Source organism: Triturus cristatus, chromosome 7 (genome assembly GCF_964204655.1).
Source record: "Triturus cristatus chromosome 7, aTriCri1.1, whole genome shotgun sequence".
In the NCBI taxonomy this organism is placed as follows: Eukaryota; Metazoa; Chordata; class Amphibia; order Caudata; family Salamandridae; genus Triturus; species Triturus cristatus.
In genome coordinates this window covers 1,698,239,956-1,698,262,996 of record NC_140590.1, presented here as the reverse complement: position 1 = coordinate 1,698,262,996, position 23,041 = coordinate 1,698,239,956, and the positions used below count along the sequence as shown (strand labels likewise).

The 23,041-nt window shown below is 41.5% G+C and overlaps 1 protein-coding gene across 1 annotated transcript in view; it reads left to right on the top strand.

Moving 5' to 3' along the window:
- The window catches only part of MFAP5 (microfibril associated protein 5), a 215,524-nt gene that overhangs the window by 181,801 nt on the left and 10,682 nt on the right, over positions 1–23,041 (top strand). The window contains exon 9 of the mRNA XM_085619919.1: positions 21,885–21,972. Coding sequence (XP_085476045.1) covers positions 21,885–21,972 — 88 coding nt within the window. The remainder of the gene's footprint in view (positions 1–21,884; positions 21,973–23,041) is intronic.

Genomic DNA, 23,041 nt, shown 5'->3' with positions numbered 1-23,041 from the left:
TTGGCCCAGTTCAAAAAGTTAATAGTAGAAACTGAATGGCCAGAGAACAAATGAGCTGCAGTGTTCTATCGTGGTTTAAAAGATGAATTAAAAGATGCCTTGGCGCAGGTGCCCAACAGACCCACGGAGATTTCAGCACTAATAGATCTGGTTTTAGAAATTGACTTCCGTCAAAGTGAAAGAAGAGGAGAGAGAAAAAGAGAATATCGTCCTAGCGTTCCTAGATTTGATAGAATCAGAATAGAAGGCAGCAAGGAAATGGACTCAGTCAAGGGTGGAGAACCTATGCAAATCGGAACAATTCGAGGACCTCTCTCTAAGGAAGAGAAGGAGAGGCGAAGATTAAATAAACAATGCCTTTATTGTGGAAACGGGGGACATTTCGTTCGTAATTGTCCAAAGAAACCCAAGCAATCACCGACGGAAAACGCCTCGCACCACTAGTAAATGGAGTTGGACTGGTGGTTGCAGAAGCAAAGACAACTCCAGAAGCTCATACTTTGGCAAATACCCTGCAATCAGCATCTCCACATTTGGTGCCAATGATGAACTTACGGTTCCGGGAAAAGATGCTAACACAAGTCACCGTCATGATTGATTCAGGAGCTACGGGCAACTTTTGTGATCTTAAGTTCGCCGAAAAGATCGGATTGAAGGCTATCAAGAAAGAAAGGAGTGAAGCCATGCGAGCCGTCGATGGAACGAATCTTTCATCGGGACCCATTGTGAGCCATACAGAGCCAGTAGAGTTGGAATCTGAAGAAGGACATTTAGAAATTCTACAATTCAACTTAATTGATGCTCCACAATTTCAATTGATTCTAGGTCTCCCTTGGCTCACAGAGCATAATCCAACTATCGATTGGGAGGCTCGATCTATAGCCTTGGATTCTAAGTATTGCAAGGAGAATTGTCATAAGGGATGTAAAAGAAACCGGCATTTCATTTGAGTGAGAAGGAGACGACAATTTGTGTGATAAGTACAGCAAAACTACCAGAAGAATACGATGAATTTCAGGATGTTTTTAATGAAGTGGAGGCCGAAAGACTCCCTCCACATAGAGACTATGATTGTAAAATAGATCTGGAACCTGGGTCTAATCTTCCCTGCAGTAGAATATATGCTTTGATTGAGCGAGAAGATGAGCATTTGAAGACGTATATACAAAGATACCTTGAGAATGGATTCATTAGACCGTCCCAATCTCCTGTCTCTTCTCCACTATTATTCCAAAAAAGAATGGAGAATTGAGAACCTGCATTGATTATAGAGCAATCAATTGAATAACCATCAAAAATCGATATCCTTTGCCCCTCATATCAGTGCTGTTGGATCAGGTGAAAGGAGCAAGAGTCTACACAAAATTAGATTTGAGGGGGGCTTACCATCTTGTCAGAATTCGTGAAGGAGACGAATGGAAGACGGCATTCAGGACCAAGCATGGGCTTTATGAATATCAAGTAATGCCTTATGGATTGTGCAACGCTCCAGCCGCCTTTCAACATTTCATTAACGATGTACTGAAGGAGTTCATTGATCGGAATGCTATAGTATATATAGATGATATACTAATTTATTCTGACTCAGAAGAAGAACATAAGGAACATGTTAAGAAGGTCTTACAAAGATTGCGAGAAAACAGCTTGTTTGTCAAGTTAGAGAAATGTGCCTTCAATGTAACTACAGTGGAGTTTCTGGGGTTTGTGCTAGCACCAAGCGGGATAACCATGGATGAACATAAGATCAAGGCAGTCATAGATTGGGAAACCCCTAAAATCGTGAAAGAAATTCAAAGTTTCATTGGATTCGCGAACTTCTATAGGAGGTTTATTCAAGACTTCTCCAAAAAGTTGATACCCATTACCAGGCTATTAAAGAAGGCGGTTCAATTTGAATTAACGAAGGAAGCAGAGGAGGCGTTCATTCAATTTAAAAAAGACTTCACGACTGCGCCGATCTTACTCCATCCAGATCCCACAGAGCCTTTCTTTGTGGAAACTGATGCTTCCAATTTGGCACTGGGAGGAGTATTGTCTCAAAGGCACAATACTACAGGACAGTTGCATCCGGTGGCTTTCCGCTCAAGGAAATTGTCTGCAGCAGAGGTAAATTATACCATAACGGAAAAGAAGTTATTGGCCATCAAAGATGCCTTTAAAGAATGGAGACACTATTTGATGGGTGCAAGACATGTGGTCACCGTGTATACAGATCATAGGAATTTAAAATTTTTGAAGTCTGCCAGAACGTTAACCCCTTCGCTGCCAGGCCTTTTCCCCCTCCTGTGCCAAGCCTTTTTTGGCTATTTGGGGTAGTGCGCGCTTAGGCCCCTGTAACTTTTTGACCACATTAGGTATCCACGCTAAATTTGCGTCCTTTTCTTCCAACATCATGGGGATTCTAAAGGTACTCAGGGTTTGTGGATTCCCCTGGAGGGGTCACAGAAATGACCCAAAATACAGCAAAATTTTGGTTTTTTTCGGAAAAACAGGCTGCAAATGAAAGCATCTGGGTTTTTCCCTGCAAATGTTATCAAAAAAGGGTTTGTGGTGTTGAAATCACCATTTTCCCAGCTTTTCGGAGATACCAGACTTTTGTCAGAAACCCAACATTTTTTACACAGTTTTGGCATTTTTCTGGGACATAGCCTATTTTTGTGCTTTTGACCTCCTTCCAGTTAATGGCAGAAATGGGAACAAAAGCAATAATGGATAAGCTATACATTTTCGAGAAGAAGACAAAATTCCGAATTCAGCAAGGGGTCATTTGTGTAGATCCATCAAGGTTTTTTTTATAGAAACAAACAGTTAAATATAAGATAAATTGAAAATTAGTTGAAAAAAACAGCCTTTTGTGTCAACGTTTTCACGTGTAACTTCTTCTAATTATGACTGCTCTTTGAAAGCAATATACCATTGCATCTGCTGGACATTACTGGTTGTGGGGATATATAGGACTTGTAGGTTCACCAAGAACCCGACGAGCCCAGAGCCAAAAACTGAGCAGCAACTTGCAATGGTTTTTTATTATGTACCGGGTATATAGTAATTATTCTGTAAAAATGTGTACATGGAAAAATCGGTATGAAAGACACCTATGTATTTCTGAAATGGGAACAAAATATAGAGTTTAGAAACAGTAGATATTTGCACATTTCTGAAATTGGGAACACTCATACTAGCATGAGAATTATCAGTAATTTTTTAGAATGACTTATTTTTTACACAATGTCTTTCATTTGGAAGGCAGAAATGCATCGAAAGTCAATAGATAATAACAGTTCCTTTACAAATCTGAATTACCCTAAGTCTCCCGATTAAAATGGTACCTCACTTGTGTGGGTAGGCATAGTGCCCGCGATAGGAAACGACGCAAAACGCAACGTGGTCACAACTCAATATCGCAGTGAAAATTTACCCTTTTTTGGCAAAGTGCCTAGCTCTAGTTTTTTAACCCTAGCTCTGCGGGCACCTTGGGAAACCTAGCAAACCTATACATTTTTGAAAACTAGACACCCAGGGGAATCCAGGATGGGGTGACTTAACTGCCTCCCACCAGGGTCTGTTACCCAGAATCCCTTGCAAACCTAAAAAATTGTCAAACAAAACACATTTTCCCCACATTTCTGTGGTGGAAAGTTCCGGAATCTGCGTGGATCCACAAATTTCCACCCACCCCACGTTCCCCAAAGTCTTACGAGAAAAACGGTACCTCACTTGTGTGGGTCGGCCTAGTGCCCGTGACAGGAAACGGCGCAAAACGCAATGTGGTCACACCTCAATTTCGCAGTGAAAAATGACCCTTTTTTGGCAAAATGTCTAGCTGTAGTTTTTGAACCCTAGCTCTGCGGGCACCTTGGGAAACCTAGCAAACCTATACATTTTTGAAAACTAGACACCCAGGGGAATCCAGGATGGGGTGACTTGACTGCCTCCCACCAGGGTCTGTTACCCAGAATCCCTTGCAAACCTAAAAAATTGTCAAAAAAAACACATTTTCCCCACATTTCTGTGGTGGAAAGTTCCGGAATCTGCGTGGATCCACAAATTTCCACCCACCCCGCATTTCCCAAAGTCTTACGAGAAAAACGGTACCTCACTTGTTTAGGGCGGCCTAGTGCCCGCGACAAGAAACGTCGCAAAACGCAACGTGATCACATCTCAATTTCGCAGTGAAAAATTACCCTTTTTTGGCAAAATGACTAGCTGTAGTTTTTGAACCCTAGCTCTGCGGGCACCTTGGTAAACCTAGCAAACCTATACATGTTTGAAAACTAGACTCCCAGGGGAATCCAGGATGGGGTGACTTAACTGCCTCCCACCAGGGTCTGTTACCCAGAATCCCTTGCAAACCTAAAAAATTGTCAAAAAACCACATTTTCCCCACATTTCTGTAGAGGAAAGTTCCGGAATCTGCGTGGATCCGCACATTTCCACCCACCCCGCGTTCCCCAAAGTCTTACGAGAAAAACGGTACCTCACTTGTGTGGGTTGGCCTAGTGCCCGCAACAGGAAACGGCGCTAAACGTAGTGAGGTAACATCACCTGGTTTTGCAAGGGGGGTCACTTGGGTTTTTGGCCCGGTGCTCGGCGACCATCTAGGGAAACCTACCAAACCCATACATTTCTGAAAACTAGACACCCGGGGGCTTCCAGGGTGGTATGGCTTGCATGGATCCACCAACGTTTCCTTACCCAGAATCCCCTGAAAACCTCAATTTTAAATGAAAAAATCACTTTTTTCACACATTTTTGTGTGGGAAAGTTGTGGCATCACCGGGCTCACTCAAATTTCTCACCTCTCAGCGTTCCCCTGGGTCTCCCGGTAAAAATGGTGCCTCACTTGTGTGGGAGGCCCAAGCACCCGCGACAGGCAAGGGCCCAAAACGTAGTGAGGTGACATCAAAATTGCCTATCTCAAAACCACCTGGTTTTGCAAGGGGGGTCACCTGGGTTTTTGGCCCGGTGCTCGGCATACATCTAGGGAAACCTACCAAACCCATACATTTCAGAAAACTAGACATCCGGGGGCTTCCAGGGAGGTATGGCTTGCGTGGATCCCCCAACGTTTCCTTACCCAGAATCTCCTGCAAACCTCAATTTTAGCTGAAAAAATCACTTTTTTCACACATTTTTGTGTGGGAAAGTTGTGGCATCACCGGGCTCCCTCAAATTTCCCACCTCCCAGCGTTCCCCTGGGTCTCCCGGTAAAAATGGTGCTTCACTTGTGTGGGAGGCCCAAGTACCCGCGACAGGCAAGGGCCCAAAACATAGTGATGCGACATCAAAATTGCCTATCTCAAAACCACCTGGTTTTGCAAGGGGGGGTCACCTGGGTTTTTGGCCCGGTGCTCGGCGGCCACCTAGGGAAATGTAATAAAGATGTCTCTAAGCACGCCTTATTTGAAGTACGAAGCTTTAATATATTTGAGCTTCATAGAAATCAGACATATCGGTAAACCTGGGTCTAACCGTCTCCTCTAGAACCTAGCACACACACGGTGTTCCAGATTCTAGATTCAGCAAGACACCACACATTTCCCTCCTTTAGAAATACAAAAACAAAATTAAAACAAAAACATTTTTAAATACATGCACACTACTACATAACCTTTATGCAAACAATTTGATCATCATTTACATTGCACCAAAAATAACATAAATCAATTATCACATCCAAATCAAAATACGTATCACTTACTTACATAATAATCTTTATACCTAACAGGCATTTGTCGTGATCTGTGCACATGGCCCTTAACCAGACTACTGACTTTTGGAGAAACAAACTTTCTCCAATTAGTTTTGTTGTTAGACATTTTGGGTAACAATATATCAGCTGAGCGAGATGCCTCTTTATCAGGCCACAAAAATTGTGGTACTTTAACCACCTTGGATAAACTCCAAACATTTCCATCAGATAATTCAACCACCTGATGACCAACCCGAACTACTCTTAATGGATGAGAATAACGCGATTCCCCAGCTTTAACCAATCTCCCTTTCTTCACACGAACCCAGTCATTGACTCTAACTGGAGAAATAACATCTTTATCCAAACCACTTTTATCCAATCCATCCTTGTCATCCTTGCAAGTACCTATATCTCTCATCCACCCTTGGCTCAAGTTAGATATACACTTCCTCCCCCTCATCTTCTCAAAAGACGAAAGATCACCATGCTCCTAGGAGTATTCCTGTAACTCCACAAGACTTCGCTAATAGCTTGACTACAATTTTTCCCATTAGAAATTGCCAATTGTAACCCTTCCTTAAAAACTTTAATCCACCTCTCAACAATCCCATTATTCTGAGGATAATATACAGAAGCACGTTTGTGACTAATCCCATGTCTTTCTAGGAAACTTTTCATTTCAATAGAAATCAACTGTACCCCATTATCCGTCACAAGGGATTCAGGAAAACTCTCCCTCTCAAATACCTCATTCAAAAATTTGATAACCACACTAGAAGTCACATGAGGCACAATTTTAATTTCTGGCCATTGAGATAATTGATCAATGAGTACAATTGCATACACCGGATTCTGACCAAGACAAATAGGACCAGCAATATCCAAAGAAACACATTGCCAAACTCTAGATGGCCTAGACATCGGTAGAGGATCATATATAAAACCTTTTTGTGATTTATCACTTACACCACATTCTATACAATCCCTGACCTTGCGGTCAATAGCTTTGTCCATGGCTGGCCACCAGAATTCACTCCTAATTCTGCGTTTCATGCTTGTCATGCCTGGATGACCTTCATGAGCCATATCTAAAATTGTTTGTTGTAACGCAACCGGGACCACTAGCTGTAGACCCCTCATTAAAATATCCTCCTTTAGAGACAACTCATGAGAAACTTGCCAAAATGGACGTACCAATTCCGACACCTCAGCCTTCTTTGGCCACACAGATTTGACATACTTAATAACTTCCCCAAGTATGACATCCTTGTCACATGCAAATTTCCATTCCTTCTCTTGAATACAACCATTAGACACCTCACAAATGGAAATCACCTTCTCAAGATCACTATCTTCTTCTACAACATTGTCGTCCACAACTGGCAACCTTGACAAACAATCTGCCAAAATATTTCTCACACCTGGAATATATTCAACATGGAAATGAAAATCTTGTAATTTGTATTGCCATCTGGCGATCCTTGAAGCGGCTCTACCACAACCTTTTGTTGTAAAAAGATCTACCAACGGACGATGATCAGATCTGACATTAAATACAGTACCATAGACATACTTCCGAAAATATTCTGTCCCCCACCAACAGGCAAGAGTTTCTTTTTCCAGAGTTGAATACTTGCATTCCGCACCCTTCAATGGTCTTGATGCAAAACCAATGTTGACTAAATGACCATCCTGATTTTGCATCAATACTGCACCCAACCCAACATTGCTAGCATCGGAAACAATTATTGAATCATAAGCAGTGTTGAACGTGGCTAAAGCAGGCGCAGACGAAATATCCCTTTTTAACAGCTTAAATTCATTTTTACAATTGTCATCCCATACAAAAAAAACATTTTTTTTCAATAAGTTTCTCATATGCACAGTTTTGTCAGCAAACAAAGGTATGAATTTCGCATAATATTCAGCTAACCCTAAAAAGGATCTTAACTGATCTTTGTTTTGTGGATCAGGAGCTTGCTCAATGGCCCTGATTAAATTTTGCTTGGGTGACACCCCATCTTTGTCAATTGAATGCCCTAAATAATCAACTGACTTTACACCAAATTTACACTTATCTTTAGTCAAAGTTAAACCATTATCTTGGAGAATGCACAAAACTTGATGTAGGATATTCGTATGTTCAGTGGGATTGGCAGCAAAAATTAAAATATCATCTTGGAAATACAACACATTATCAATATCTTTGAATAACTTGTGCATCAATCTTTGAAATACAGAGGATGCAGAAATTAGTCCGAAAGGCATTCTCTTGTACCTAAACGCACCTTCGGATGTAATGAAGGAAGTAAGATGTCTACTTTCCTCGTGCAGAGCAATCTGATGGTAAGCATTAGACAAATCAACGGTAGAGAATATCGCTGCACCATTCAATTTGGTGAACATCTCACCAATATTTGGTAGCGGATGTCTATCAACCCACACACTGTCATTTAGATCCCTCAAGTCCACACATAATCTGACTTTCCCGTTAGGTTTGTGCACGACTACAACCGGACTTAACCACAAAGATGGTTCTATTTCCTCTATGATATCCAAGTCACAGAGCCTTTTAAGCTCCACCTTAACCGCCTCTCTCAAATGTAGTGGAACATTCCTAACTTTATGAACCTTTGGTATAGCATCATGTTTTAACATTATTTTGTGCACAAATTTTTTTAAAAGACCCAACTTTGTTGTTGAAAATACACTAGGAAATCTTTTCTCCCACTCAGACGCAGGATCAATGTCTATCTGACCAATCAAATCCGAATAACCTCGAACCTGATCCGGATGATTAGGGTCTAAAGTGATCATCAGATCTCTTTGTTGAGGCCACCCCAAAAGACACGAACCTTCTTTGGCAACATAAACTTTTGAAGTAATGGTTTTACCTTTGAACGTAAGAGTGGATGTAAAATAACCAATTACATCAATGGGTTTCCTACCATAACCAACCAATTTAATATCCGGAGGTGATAAACGCACATCAGGAAATTCTTTAAGCCATTCATCCCCTATGAGTGTGTGTCTGGCACCAGAGTCAGCCATTACCCTCACATTTTTGTCACCAATGGTCACAGTGCATAATGGAGCATCTTTCAAATTGCTATTAATTTCATAAACCACTAACATAAATTCATCCTCATTTATGACATCATCAACTTCTTTTATATGCTCATCCTTTTGCATCTTTTGTTCAATACTTTTATTTCTTATCTTATTTTTGTTTCTGCACATCCTAGTGTAATGACCTTTTAATCTACAATATCAGCACACTTGGCCAATAGCAGGACACTTTTTGTCGTTAGCCAAGTGACCTGGAATACCACATTTAAAACATATATATTCTTTTTGTTCTTGCATAACTTGAGTTTTAGATTTATCTTTGCTAGACGTAGATTCTGCAGCTTTCGAAACCTTGACCGCATTGATTTGTGATGCTTTTTGCTCAGCAAGCTTTTTTAAACCCAACTCCATATCTTCGAAACGATGAGCTATATCCATAGCCTTATCCAAAGTCAAATCTTCAGCAGCAAGTAATTTTTCTTGAAGTTTCACATGGGCAACTTTATGCACCATTTGATCACGAAGCATTTGATCATGAAATGAAGAATAGTTACATTTGGATACCAGAATTCTTAAATCACTTACAAATGTGTCTATGGATTCATTTACTAGTTGACCTCTGCTGAGAAATTTGTGACGTGACACCACTTCGTTGACTTTCTTTATGTAACATTTATCCAATTTCGTAATAGCTTCTTCATATACATCAACATCTTCTTCTGATGATGAAATGCGATTAGAACACGGTGGAAGATGGCTTAAAACATATCTTCCCTCTGCACCCAAACAATGTTTTAATATGGCAAATTTCCTTTTATCAGTATAGGCTTCACCACCTATGGCTTCAATATATGCCTCGAATCCTTCTTTCCAGCGTTTCCATTCCAACACCGGTTCACCAGGAGATGGTAAAAATGGAGTAGGAGCATTAAAACCCTCCATTTAAATAGCGATGAATATAATCTAGCAAAGTATTCACTAGTGCTTCGTTTATGCTATTTCAACAAATGACTACTTTATACTTCTTTTTTTTATTTTTTTTATATATATAAGTCAATATTAATAATGACAGCAAATGTTGAAATTGTGCGCACTAACTGTTTTGTGCACCAAATTTTAACCCAAATGCAGTTGCTGTGCACATCAGCGATGTACACGTAACATTACGCTCGTATTTTTCACAAAATTATAGCCCAAATGCCGTTGCTGTGCACATCAGCGATGTACACGTAACATTACACTCGTAGTTTGCAGCTGGATTCAATTAAAATGGCCGGCACGTTGCGTGAAGATATCCCAAAGTATGGCCGCCCACGTTATGACGTCATCACGCTAGAGCGCACTCTTGCGCAGTGATTCACTCCAGCCATGAAATCGAGCAAAATAATTTAAAATAGCTACACGTCTCACCGAAGGTCTTGTGAACACCGGATTTTCGCCAAATGACATCCGCTATCCCGCAATTGCATCTGACACCGTACCGGCTCACTCACTTCAAAGGATGACGGTCGCTTAATCTGCACCTCGCAGGACTCCAGGTTTACTTTTCTTTTATTTCCGCTCGTAATCCAATCGTCGCCAATGTAATAAAGATGTCTCTAAGCACGCCTTATTTGAAGTACGAAGCTTTATTATATTCGAGCTTCATAGAAATCAGACATATCGGTAAACCTGGTTCTAACCGTCTCCTCTAGAACCTAGCACACACGGTGTTCCAGATTCTAGATTCAGCAAGACACCACAGGAAACCTACCAGACCCATACATTTCTGAAAACTAGACACCCGGGGGCTTCCAGGGAGGTATGGCTTGCGTGGATCCCCCAACGTTTCCTTACCCAGAATCCCCTGCAAACCTCAATTTTAGCTGAAAAAATCACTTTTTTCACACATTTTTGTGTGGGAAAGTTGTGGCATCACTGGGCTCACTCAAATTTCCCACCTCCCAGCGTTCCCCTGGGTCTCCCGGTAAAAATGGTGCCTCACTTGTGTGGGAGGCCCAAGCACCCGCGACAGGCATGGGCCCAAAACGTAGTGATGCAACATCAACATTGCCTATCCAAAAAAACTTTTGGGCCCTTGCCTGTCGCGGGTACTCGGGCCTCCCACACAAGTGAGGCACCATTTTTACCGGGAGACCCAGGGGAACGCTGGGAGGTGGGAAATTTGAGTGAGCCCGGTGATGTCACAACTTTCCCACACAAAAATGTGTGAAAAAAGTGATGTTTTCAGCTAAAATTGAGGTTTGCAGGGGATTCTGGGTAAGGAAACGTTGGGGGATCCACGCAAGCCATACCTCCCTGGAAGCCCCCGGGTGTCTAGTATTCAGAAATGTATGGGTTTGGTAGGTTTCCCTAGATGGCCGCCGAGCACCGGGCCAAAAACCCAGGTGACCCCCCTTGCAAAACCAGGTGGTTTTGAGATAGGCAATTTTGATGTCACCTCACAATGTTTTGGGCCCTTGCCTGTCGCGGGTACTTGGGCCTCCCACACAAGTGAGGCACCATTTTTACCGGGAGACCCAGGGGAACGCTGGGAGGTGGGAAATTTGAGTGAGCCCGGTGATTCCACGACTTTCCCACACAAAAATGTGTGAAAAAAGTGATTTTTTCAGCTAAAATTGAGGTTTGCAGGGGATTCTGGGTAAGGAAACTTTGGGGGATCCACGCAAGCCATACCTCCCTGGAAGCCCCCGGGTGTCTAGTTTTCAGAAATGTATGGGTTTGGTAGGTTTCCCTAGATGGCCGCAGAGCACCGGGCCAAAAACCCAGGTGACCCCCCTTGCAAAACCAGGTGGTTTTGAGATAGGCAATTTTGATGTCACCTCACTGCGTTTTGGGCCCTTGCCTGTCGCGGGTACTTGGGCCTCCCACACAAGTGAGGCACCATTTTTACCGCGAGACCCAGGGGAACGCTGGGAGGTGGGAAATTTGAGTGAGCCCGGTGATGCCACAATTTTCCCACACAAAAATGTGTGAAAAAAGTGATTTTTTCAGCTAAAATTGAGGTTTGCAGGGGATTCTGGGTAAGGAAACGTTGGGGGATCCACGCAAGCCATACCTCCCTGGAAGCCCCCGGGTGTCTAGTTTTCAGAAATGTATGGGTTTGGTAGTTTTCCCTAGATGGCCGCCGAGCACCGGGCCAAAAACCCAGGTGACCCCCCTTGCAAAACCAGGTGGTTTTGAGATAGGCAATTTTGATGTCACCTCACTACGTTTTGGGCCCTTGCCTGTCGCGGGTACTTGGGCCTCCCACACAAGTGAGGCACCATTTTTACCGGGAGACCCAGGGGAACGCTGGGAGGTGGGAAATTTGAGTGAGCCCGGTGATGCCACAACTTTCCCACACAAAAATGTGTGAAAAAAGTGATTTTTTCAGCTAAAATTGAGGTTTGCAGGGGATTCTGGGTAAGGAAACGTTGGGGGATCCACGCAAGCCATACCTCCCTGGAAGCCCCCGGGTGTCTAGTTTTCAGAAATGTATGGGTTTTGTAGGTTTCCCTAGATGGCCGCCGAGCACCGGGCCAAAAACCCAGGTGACCCCCCCTTGCAAAACCAGGTGGTTTTGAGATGGGCAATTTTGATGTCGCATCACTACGTTTTGGGCCCTTGCCTGTCGCGGGTACTTGGGCCTCCCACACAAATGAGGCACCATTTTTACCGGGAGACCCAGGGGAACGCTGGGAGGTGGGAAATTTGAGTGAGCCCAGTGATGCCACAACTTTCCCACACAAAAATGTGTGAAAAAAGTGATTTTTTCAGCTAAAATTGAGGTTTGCAGGGGATTCTGGGTAAGGAAACGTTGGGGGATCCATGCAAGCCATACCTCCCTGGAAGCCCCCGGGTGTCTAGTTTTCAGAAATGTATGGGTTTGGTAGGTTTACCTAGATGGCCGCCGAGCACCGGGCCAAAAATCCAGGTGACCCCCCTTGCAAAACCAGGTGGTTTTGAGATAGGCAATTTTGATGTCACCTCACTACGTTTTGGGCCCTTGCCTGTCGCGGGTACTTGGGCCTCCCACACAAATGAGGCACCATTTTTACCGGGAGACCCAGGGGAACGCTGGGAGGTGGGAAATTTGAGATGGACTTCAGTATGGATTGTGGTGGACAGGCCTTCAAGGTTAACCCACAATTGACACCACTAGGGTAAACCTGCTTGTGCTAAGACATCAAGCCTTCTAAGGTCTAGTGGGACCTTCTACGGTCTAGTATGGGAATGTGCTCCCTCAGTACAGTGGTGTGGTGGACTGGTCATGAATGCGGAACCCGGTTCCCCAGTTCCAAATTCCACAGCTCTGGCCATAGTGCCACATCCCCACTGAACACCATACTTGTCCACTGAAACTCGCACTGCCTTCAGCTGTAACTTAATTGTGCCCGCTATAAACACTTGGATGTGGCTCAATTCAAATTATGCACTTGATAAGAGTAATATGCTGCCTAAAAAAAAAAAAAAAGCAACCACTCATAGGGAATGCAAAGCATGTGAAATGTAAGCAGAAACAACATGGTTACCTAAATGATCTCTCACTAACTAGTCAGAAATCAGCGAGTGGTTTCACCTGAAAAGTTATGGACATGACTAGAGGGCCCTGAAGGGAACCGTTTTACTGTCCATTGCTTACATCCTTACAAAACGTAAGCAGTATGGTATAAAAAGACCACATACATAAACACAGAGCCATGGTACACATTGTGTTTTCCAATCCACCCATCAACCAGGTATTGCAGTACCTCCAGGAATGGTACACTCTCCCAACCTGGAAACAACAATGCTCTTCAAAGAAAGACGAGAAAATGAAAGTAGCACTTCACTGGCAAACTCTGTAAAGTGATGCTGGTGTATTTGGATGTAAAAAAAATCAATCTGGCCACTTTGCAACCCCTCTGTCTTGCTATTATTCTCATATAAGAAATCCTATTTCTCTACATGCTGCTGCACTTTGGATTTGAAAAATTAAAAAGAAGGGCATTTCTCGGCATTTTTGGATCCATTTCACAGGGAAGCAACTAGAAAGACAAGCGTTTTTCAAATTTGGATCCATTTCACAGGGAAGCAACAACAGGCACACACGAACGAAGCCGAGCCTCGTGGCATGCTTGGGCATACCAAAGTGCCCCCACCCTAACCCAAACCCACCGATGCAAAAATCATGCTGCTGCACTTTGGATTTGAAAAATTACAAAGAAGGGCATTTCTCTGCATTTTTGGATCCATTTCACAGGGAAGCAACTAGAAAGACGAGCGTTTTTCAAATTTGAATCCATTTCACAGGGAAGCAACAACAGGCACTCACGAACGAAGCCGAGCCTCTGGCATGCCTGGGCCTTCCATAGTGCCCCCACCCTAACCCAAACCCACTGATGCAAAAATCCCCCCTCCCCAGCCCCAAAACTCACCTTTACTCTCCGACGCGCAGGAAGCAAATAGCTTCCTGCACCACGGAGAGCAAACGGGAAATCTCCAATGACGTCAGCGCGGCTCGCGCGCTGACATCATTGATGACGCGGGGGGGCGGGGGGAGGCAGGGGAAGGCTGGCGCTCCCCACGGGGGAGCGCCAGCGCTTCCCCCGTGGGTGGGTGCCATGACGAGCTGGACTCGTCATGGGCACAGCGCGACTGTGCTCCATGACGAGTCCAGCTCATCATGGGCACAGAAGGGGTTAACACCAAGGCAATTGCGATGGTCATTGTACTTTGCAGATTTTGACTTCGTCATAACCTATCGACCTGGTTCGCAAAATGGCAAGGCAGACGCCCTATCCAGATTGGGTACAGAAGGAGTCTTGGAAGAAGTCAAGGATCATGCTATCATCCCAGCGGAAAGGGTGATTGGAGCGGTCTTGCGAGAGTCTGTAGAGGAAAAGAATCAGAATGCAATGACGTTGGAAGAGATGACAGATTGGGTGGAAGGTGATTCAAGACGAGAAATTCGAGAAGGGTTGCCATATCACGATGGTGCACTATACTTGCCCACGCCAGAAATGCAACAAACAGCTTTAAGAGAATGTCATGATATCATTTTGGCAGGACATAAGGGCATTACAAAGACGGAAGAATTAGTGAGACAATGTTTTTGGTGGCCAGACGTGATAAAAGATGTACGCCAGTACGTAGCCACATGTGAGATCTGCGCTAGGGGAAAATCGGAGCTGCAAGCACCCCAAGGGTTATTGCGACCCTTACCCACACCACCTTACCCATGGCATACAGTTACCTTAGATTTAATAGTAGATTTACCATCGAGTCAAGGGTTTGATACTATATTGGTTTGTGTGGATGCTTTTACCAAGATGGCCCATTTTGTACCTCTAAAAGGATTACCCACAGCTAAAACCCTAGCACACACTTTTAGCCAAAATATAGTCCGAGCACATGGTATTCCAAAGGTATTAATTTCAGACAGGGGTTCTCAATTCTTATCCCATTTTTGGAAGGTCTTCACCAAAAAATTGAACATTGAAACTAGATATTCCACTAGTTATCATCCTGAGTCTGATGGGCAGACAGAACGTGCCAACCAAGAATTGGAACAGTATTTGAGACTGTGTTTGTTAGATCAAGAGGGTGATTGGCCAGATTACCTGTGGGCAGCGGAGTTTCGAGATTGGTTCTGTTGATTTGTTGATTTCTTTTTAAAACCATTCATGCAAGAGGTCAAATCATATTTACAAGACACTACTGACTTTCTAAACAAGTTAGAGACAATGGAATTTGAAGAAAATACGCATTTTCTAGTCAGGCTAGACGTGACATCATTGTACACGGAGATACCACAGGATGAAGGATTGGCGGTGTTAGAAACATTTCTTGACAGCAGACCTAAACCAGAAAGAGTCCCTACACAATTCATTATGGAATTAGCTACTTTCGCCTTAAAAAATAACTACTTTTGTTTCAAAGACGATTTCTTCTATCAAATTAAAGGCTTCGCAATGGGTTGTCCCTTTGCCCCAGAATTAGCAGTTCTCTATATGTCTAAGTATGAAGACAGATTCGTGCACAATAATAATCCCTTTGCAGATTGTATTGGAAGCTGGGTCCGATACATCGACGATGTTTTTATGATTTGGACTGGAGAAGAAGACAAATTACAAGCTTTCATTGATTGGCTAAACAACAGAACACCAGACATTAAATTCAGTCTGAACTATTCCAAATCTAAAATGCCATTTTTGGACGTTGAGGTTTATCCCACTGATGGACGCCTAGCGACTACACTATACAAGAAAAAAATAGATAGAAACAAGGCCTTACACTATTCAAGTAACCACCAACGAAGTCTAAGAAAGAACTTGCCCTACGGGCAATTTCTGCGAATTAGACGAAATTGTTCATTCAAAGATGAATATTTTTTTCATGCAGAAAATTTAAAGAACAATCTCCTAGCCAGAGGATACCCGAAAAAGCTTTTGAAGAAAGCCATCAAGCGAGCCTGGTGGACCCCACGAGAAGCTCTACTAGAAAGAAAAGACAAATCCAAGACAGACAGGATTGTATGCGTGTCAACCTTTGGCCCAACATCTAATTGGTTCAAAAAGATTATTAACCAAAATTGGCATTTGGTTAAAAATCTGGACACAACATTAAAAGAAGTTCCACTATTCGCTTTTGAGAAGGATAAAAGCATTGCAAATCAGATAGTGAGAGCAGCACTGCCCAAAGCAAAAGGTCTCAATATGAGAAGCTTTTTGAGCCTTCCACCAATACAAGGACATCATAAATGCGGCACGTGTGTATGTTGCGAGTCAACCATAGAAGGAAATTTCTTCACACACAATGGAATCCACTGGAAACATGAAACCTTTTCCAACTGCAAATCCAAATTTGTAGCCTGTGGAATCCTCTGCCCATGTAACAAGCTATATATCGGAAAGACTAATCAGGAAATAAGGCACAGAATCCAGCAACACAAATCAAGAATCCGTAAAAATGTACAAAACGCCCCATTGGTCAACCATTGGCACTTAAAGAACCACACGGAAAAGGAATTAAGATGGACTATCATTTCCAAAGTCGAACAGGACTATCGAGGTGGCGACTTGGATGTGAAATTATTAAAAAGAGAAGCAATGCTCATTATAAAATTCAACACGTCTGTTAATGGCCTAAATGAACTTTCGGAGATTTACAATCTGTGATCTTCTCCAGTTCTGAACTTGCTGAATAGACTTCATAAAGTTTTGTCAATCCTTTTTTTAAAAAAAAACGTAATGCGAAAACTACAACTCCCATGAGCCTCCGATTACAGTGGCGCCCATGATTCGGGTTGTTTAAGTAGAAATGATTGTTTTCACCCAAACCACCACGGGGTTCGAGTGCCAGAGTGAAGATACATGAGTAACCATGATTCCCTAAAGGTAAGATCACCCGCCTTTTCTGGTTACGATTACATTAGAAAGCAGAAAAATGTTCTATCTGCCATTGAAGATTTTATCCAACGGCTTCACCGCCTGCTTCCCGTTTTTCGTTCCACTAGATTCGACACAAGCTATTGCCGAGGTCGTAATTCCACTCAGGGAACGCCTAAAGAACGCTACTAAAGATATTTCATAGGCGACGCCACCAATGCACTATTATACAGAAGTGCAGTAACTGAAAGAATTTCCAGATTTTTTTCTGCTAAACGAAAAAACCAGTACTTCGCCACCATAACAGCTCCACAAGTAAGATCTTCTGTTTTGACTGTATTATGACAGTAATAAAGTAGCTGCCTTATCCAACACATGGGTTGACACACCGAGGTGACAATTTGTCCGTTTTTGCTTTTAGGTCATTGGCTTACGTAGAAACAACATTGGAGTTTCTTTTTAAACATTTAGCTGCAGGGAAGACTTTAGCACAATTAGTGCGGCTTGAATTCAGTGTTTTTGGGTCATTTAGTAAAATACAGCTTTGTCTTTGTTTTGTTTCAGCAAGTGTTGGTCTTGATGAGAATCCCCGTATGTGGAGGGATTCGAAACGCATACACCTTTCCGCTTTCGGCCAATCTATTCTACATAACAGAGTGCAGTGTTTCACAATTATGTCAATTTATGTTTGTTGATGGCTTTGATGTCCATTTACTGCATTTAATTATTGCTTTGTTATAAATGATGTCCACTGAGTATGCTTGATGAGTGTGTCTGAGAATTATATGTGGTTGATTGTGGTATGGAAGTGGTGGTGTTGCGTAAATGATTAAAGTATGAAAAACGTTAGTATATAAAAATGTCTATGTTAATGTTGTACTGTTGGTTTTTCCTCTGATTTGCTAAAATTATGTTTTGATAATAGAGAACCAATTTAATGTAATGTGAAAAAACATTTTGGATTAAATCCAACAGAAAAAGTGGTTGTTAGTGGCACTGTTTCATTCAGTTCACTGTTTAATTTCTAGTAGAGTCAAGTGCAGCATTGGCACTCTTTTTGTTTATTGATGATATTAGGCTCGGCCTTGCTGCCATTCAGCCAAAACCCGGGATTGTTTTTCTGGTTAATTAGCCAGCACGATGCACAAGATTGATGCCTCCTGCGCTCCATTAGTGAAGAGCCGCTGAAGTTGGAGCGGCAGTGTTACGGAGATAAGGAAATGATTAAAATGGCAATTAAAGATGGATGCAAATACATTCCATTGATTTCCAAGCTCTGCAATGCTGCATACTGCACTTGATGCTGCGCCAAACAATAAAAGGGAGAAGTCAGGTGCGGGCAGAAAAACTATCTTCAAGCCTTCAACAGCAGCCCCGACTCCAGTGTGCACTTCATAAGAAACAGAACCGTAAACTTGACACCGTTTCAGATCTGTTTTTTTTTTTTTTTTGCAACAGGGCAAATGAATATGCATTCATGAGCCTTTGCTTTAAATCACTACATAAATCATGAGGAACCTGTTACCCGGCCGCCGGCCAAGATTATTGTCCAATTAGCTATACGACGTCGGCGTCCCGACATCGACGACGTTCGAAACGTCACTCATGTGGCTCCCGGACCCGCCGTTTTCATCAGCCCACTGCCCACGTATGGTCCCGTTATTTGGCACTGGCGGACTCGGAGGAGGTCCATCATAGGGTAAGTTGTGAGGGGGTGACACCATGAGTTACCACACTGGGTGACACCAACCCTAGTGACGCCGCTGCTTCATAGTAGAATGTCATACCTTCTTAGCATTTGTATTCAGTCAGATTGGTTGCATTTACATCCATGTTTCTCATATTGCCATCCATGCCATTTTCACTTCTTCACTAGGAAATAAAAGGAATTGCACATCTGATTATGAGAAGTATAGTTGATGTTCCACCAAACAGATTTCAAAACAATAAACTGAAGAAGGATGGAATAAAAACCCAAACATTTTTTCAAACCTAGTCAACAATCCAGATCTAATAATCTTTAAAACATGAAGAATGCCAGTGCTGTTTGAAGCAAGAAAGATGTTATGCAATAGTTCAGCAAAATGCATAGGGAATTGAGGCTTCAAAAGTAGCTGAGTTTAAGATAGAGTTGTTAGCAAGTCAAAACGTACTGCAGCTGGGTTTAAAGGTACCCCTTTTTGTGTTAAAGGCACAATGCGCTCATTTACTTTAGCAACACATGTATTTATCATTTGTACTTTGCCCCAGGAAACAAATATTTTTGTCAGGGAAGCATAAAAGGTAATGCCACAATATTGCAATATTTTTTGAAATGTTAACACATAGTTAGACCCTGGTATCATCCCACAACATGATTCATTTGTTTGTATTATGTAAGAACCAATTCTTAGAAGTGTATGATAAGAGGGAATGAAAGAAGCAGGTGCTGCGAGGAGCTTACAAGCAAGGACCTGCTTAAAAGTGTTACAAGCCCCGCGAATAGTCAAAAAGTCATGAGGGAGTTAGAATCTTAATGAATTAGTACATGCAGATGTGCTAATGAAAGCAGGATTGTCTTTTGTCTAACATCTAAATCCAAAAGGGTATTTCTAGTAGTGTTGTAGGAACCATCTGTTCATATCACTTAAGAGATATATGATTTTGAAGGTAGTGATTGGTAAGGAGATTATTCCATGTAAGAGCCACATAAGTTGTGGGTCTTCACCAACAGACAAAGGAATGTTTTCTATTTGTTTAGCTGATAGGAGATTGTATGATGCTTCTGTCTAAATGTAGGATTATACAGGAGAAAAAGAGAGGCTTCGTTTATGAGCTTCCATGACACTTTTTGCATTTTAAGTGTCGGTAATATTCAATTTAACTGTGTCAATGCACGTATTTGGTCCTGCTCTTGTTTCAAAGTTTTCAAATCTTCTTTCAAAAGGATGAATATAGAAGAGGTGATGATAGACATTGTGTATATGCTTTTGGAAAGAGTTTGAATACCAATATAAATCACTTTAAAGGTAGTATGCATTGTTTCTCCATCCGTTTCCATGACTCTTTCTGTGCTTCTCTTTCAGAGTATGCCTGCTGTCAGTTTAGGATAGCATATATTTGCGTGGACACAAATGTTTTATTCCTCATAGGGTGTGGCCCCAGACGAAAATCACTCAAGTTCATACCCTCACTGAGTTTTTGTCTGTGATAGCTGCCATTGACATACATTCCCTATCCTATAAGTGGTTACAGTCATGGGTGAATATGAGTTAACCTAGAGTCTGTTCCCTTTGCTAATGGACCAACAGCTTTTACACAGATATATATTTACATAGATTAGTGTCTGTCGATCATATGGCCATACCATCTGAACCGAACAATATTACATTGTATGTTCCATTTTGCACCATTTTATTTAAATCACTATCAGTGATATTTTCTTTTAATTTGCAACCTGTGAAATACATTTTTACAATAGATGGCATTTTTAAGTCTCTGAGCAATGCAAAGCTGTTGCTTGTGGTATGTTTTACCGTCTTATTTAAAAATATCATGTCTCTAGGAAACATGCATGCTCTGAACAAGGTATCAGATTCCCTAATGTGCCAAAGTGTATTTCCCCAAACACTCTTCACACCTTCACATGTATAATTTCATTCCAATATCCATATCCTTGTTTTAAAAAACAAATAAATTAACTGTGTTGAACAGATAAAACTGCGATCAGTAATCAAAATCTTTTTCTGCATTTCAGGTCCTTGAAAATAAAAAATTGTAGATGAATCAAATCTGTCATAACCAATAGAATATGAATAGCTTTTCTGAAAACATTTAGGACTGTTGATTGGGGGTGCCCAACAATGCCCTCACTGTTCATGATTATATATTTCTGACAGGCTATCAGTTTGATGAATGCAATGTGCCCACAATGATGAAAACAAAAAAGGTCCTGATGATTCTCTGCATTGAGAGAGAGATCTTCATTATCCAATGCAGGCAATGATACCCAGGTCAACCATCAGTTGTTTAACAGCATTTATGTCCCATGAACTTGAAAAAAGAAGGTGGAGTGATAATGTCCCCCACAGAAATTCCTAAAACATAAACATCCTGAATAATTTCTGTAAAGTCTACAATTTGATAAGGAACCCTTTCAGATATGGTGCCATCACACACAGGATATGCAGTGATATTAATAGCTTGACAATCCATTTTGTTTCTGTGTAAAGAAGAATCTGGTTCAGTTCCTGAATCACAGGAGACAGCATCAGGGTCTCATGAATATAGTTCCCATTGATCAACATAAAAATTATAATGTGCATTAGAATCCACACTGATTTTACATTTTGTATCCTTTCTTTATTAGTGAACACTTCTTTGCATGTTTTTCCTGTCAGTCTTCATCCTAATGGGACATTTCTTTCTTTATCTCTCTTTTCTCTCTTTCATTATTTCCAACTGAGATTTATTACTTTATCTTTTTACCACATTCCTTTTTCTCTTCCTTCTTCTACTTAATTCCTCTTTCACTTTCCAATATAATAAATCTTTACTGCTTTTTCCTCCTACCTCTCTCAATCCAGTAATTTTCTCAATGTTAGCTGTTCCTTTCTCAATATGTCTTCTATCTCCAGCATCTGTGTCCCACTTCTTGTTTCTCTATCTTCTGTCTCATTTACCTCTTTTTTTCAATTAGTCTCACTATCATTCTTCCAGCCTTCTTTCTGTCTCTTTGGTGACCCACACCATCACTTGTCTTTCACATTACCCATCATGTTTTTCCCTAGACTGCCGTGAGGTCCAGTATCCCTGCACCCGCATTTACTCCGTGCTGCGCCCTGTGAAGCAATGCCTGAGCCAGGTCTGCGTCAGCAGGTGAGGTGATTCACATTCATCCATCACTTGAGAGACAGGACTCTCACTCCCCATTTCTGTCTTTCACAGATCAGCTGCCTCCTTATCAGTCATCACAAGTGCAGATGTCATTTTAATCAATTTCATTAGAAGAGCAAGGCAGCATATTACATGCTAATGACATTTCTAGTCACAATGTACTTTTCACATAGATTTCTCAAACAAGGAAATTTTAAAAATCAGGATAATAAAAATGCATTGAGGCACATGTATAAAAATTAGTTTGTGCTGTGTAACTTCATTTGATTAAAAATTATTGAAAACAAAGTTGGGATTATTAGTTGCAAACTACACCAAGGTATTTGGACTTTTAAGTGAAAGTATTGTTAGTGAAAGTTTAGCATTGGGGTGGAAATAGATTTATATTTTGATAAAAGTTGGAAGGCTTATATGAAAATGTGAAAATGTTGCAAAAGATGGAATTGTTGTATATTGAAAAATTTGTTCGGGGTTTGAAAATTATTCAGATTGGTTAAAAGAAATATAAATATGACTCTCTAATGATAGTCTATAGAATAGTAGACTCTTGTAAAAAATATTGTAAGTAAAAATCAGGAACTTATAAAAAAGTTTTACATTTTTCCCACTCAAATTTCAATAGGAAGGATAAACATTTTGGGTCTGATACAAAATCTGCATTTTGTAGTACATAAAGTATTACTACAGTTCGACGACACTTCACGATGGTAATTGTAACTGTGTGTGTGTGATGCAATAAAAATTGTTTTTGCAAAAAAAAAAAAATAATAAAGTATTACTACAGTAGGACTACTTACAAACAACAAATTGCAGTTCACAAATCTTCTAGTGGGAATCTCCACCCCCCCCATCTCTATCTTTTCTATGGGGAGAGCACCAGACATAAAAGTATACTACTTAGTACTAATTGGTGGAGTTACCAGGGAGGAGCTAGACGGCAATGGGGAATGTCTATTATAAAATAGGGGAGGTTTAGGGTAAAGTAAGGAGGGGTTTATGGCAGGGCACCACAAACACCCATTCACAAAAGAGTAAGCACATTGCAATTCAC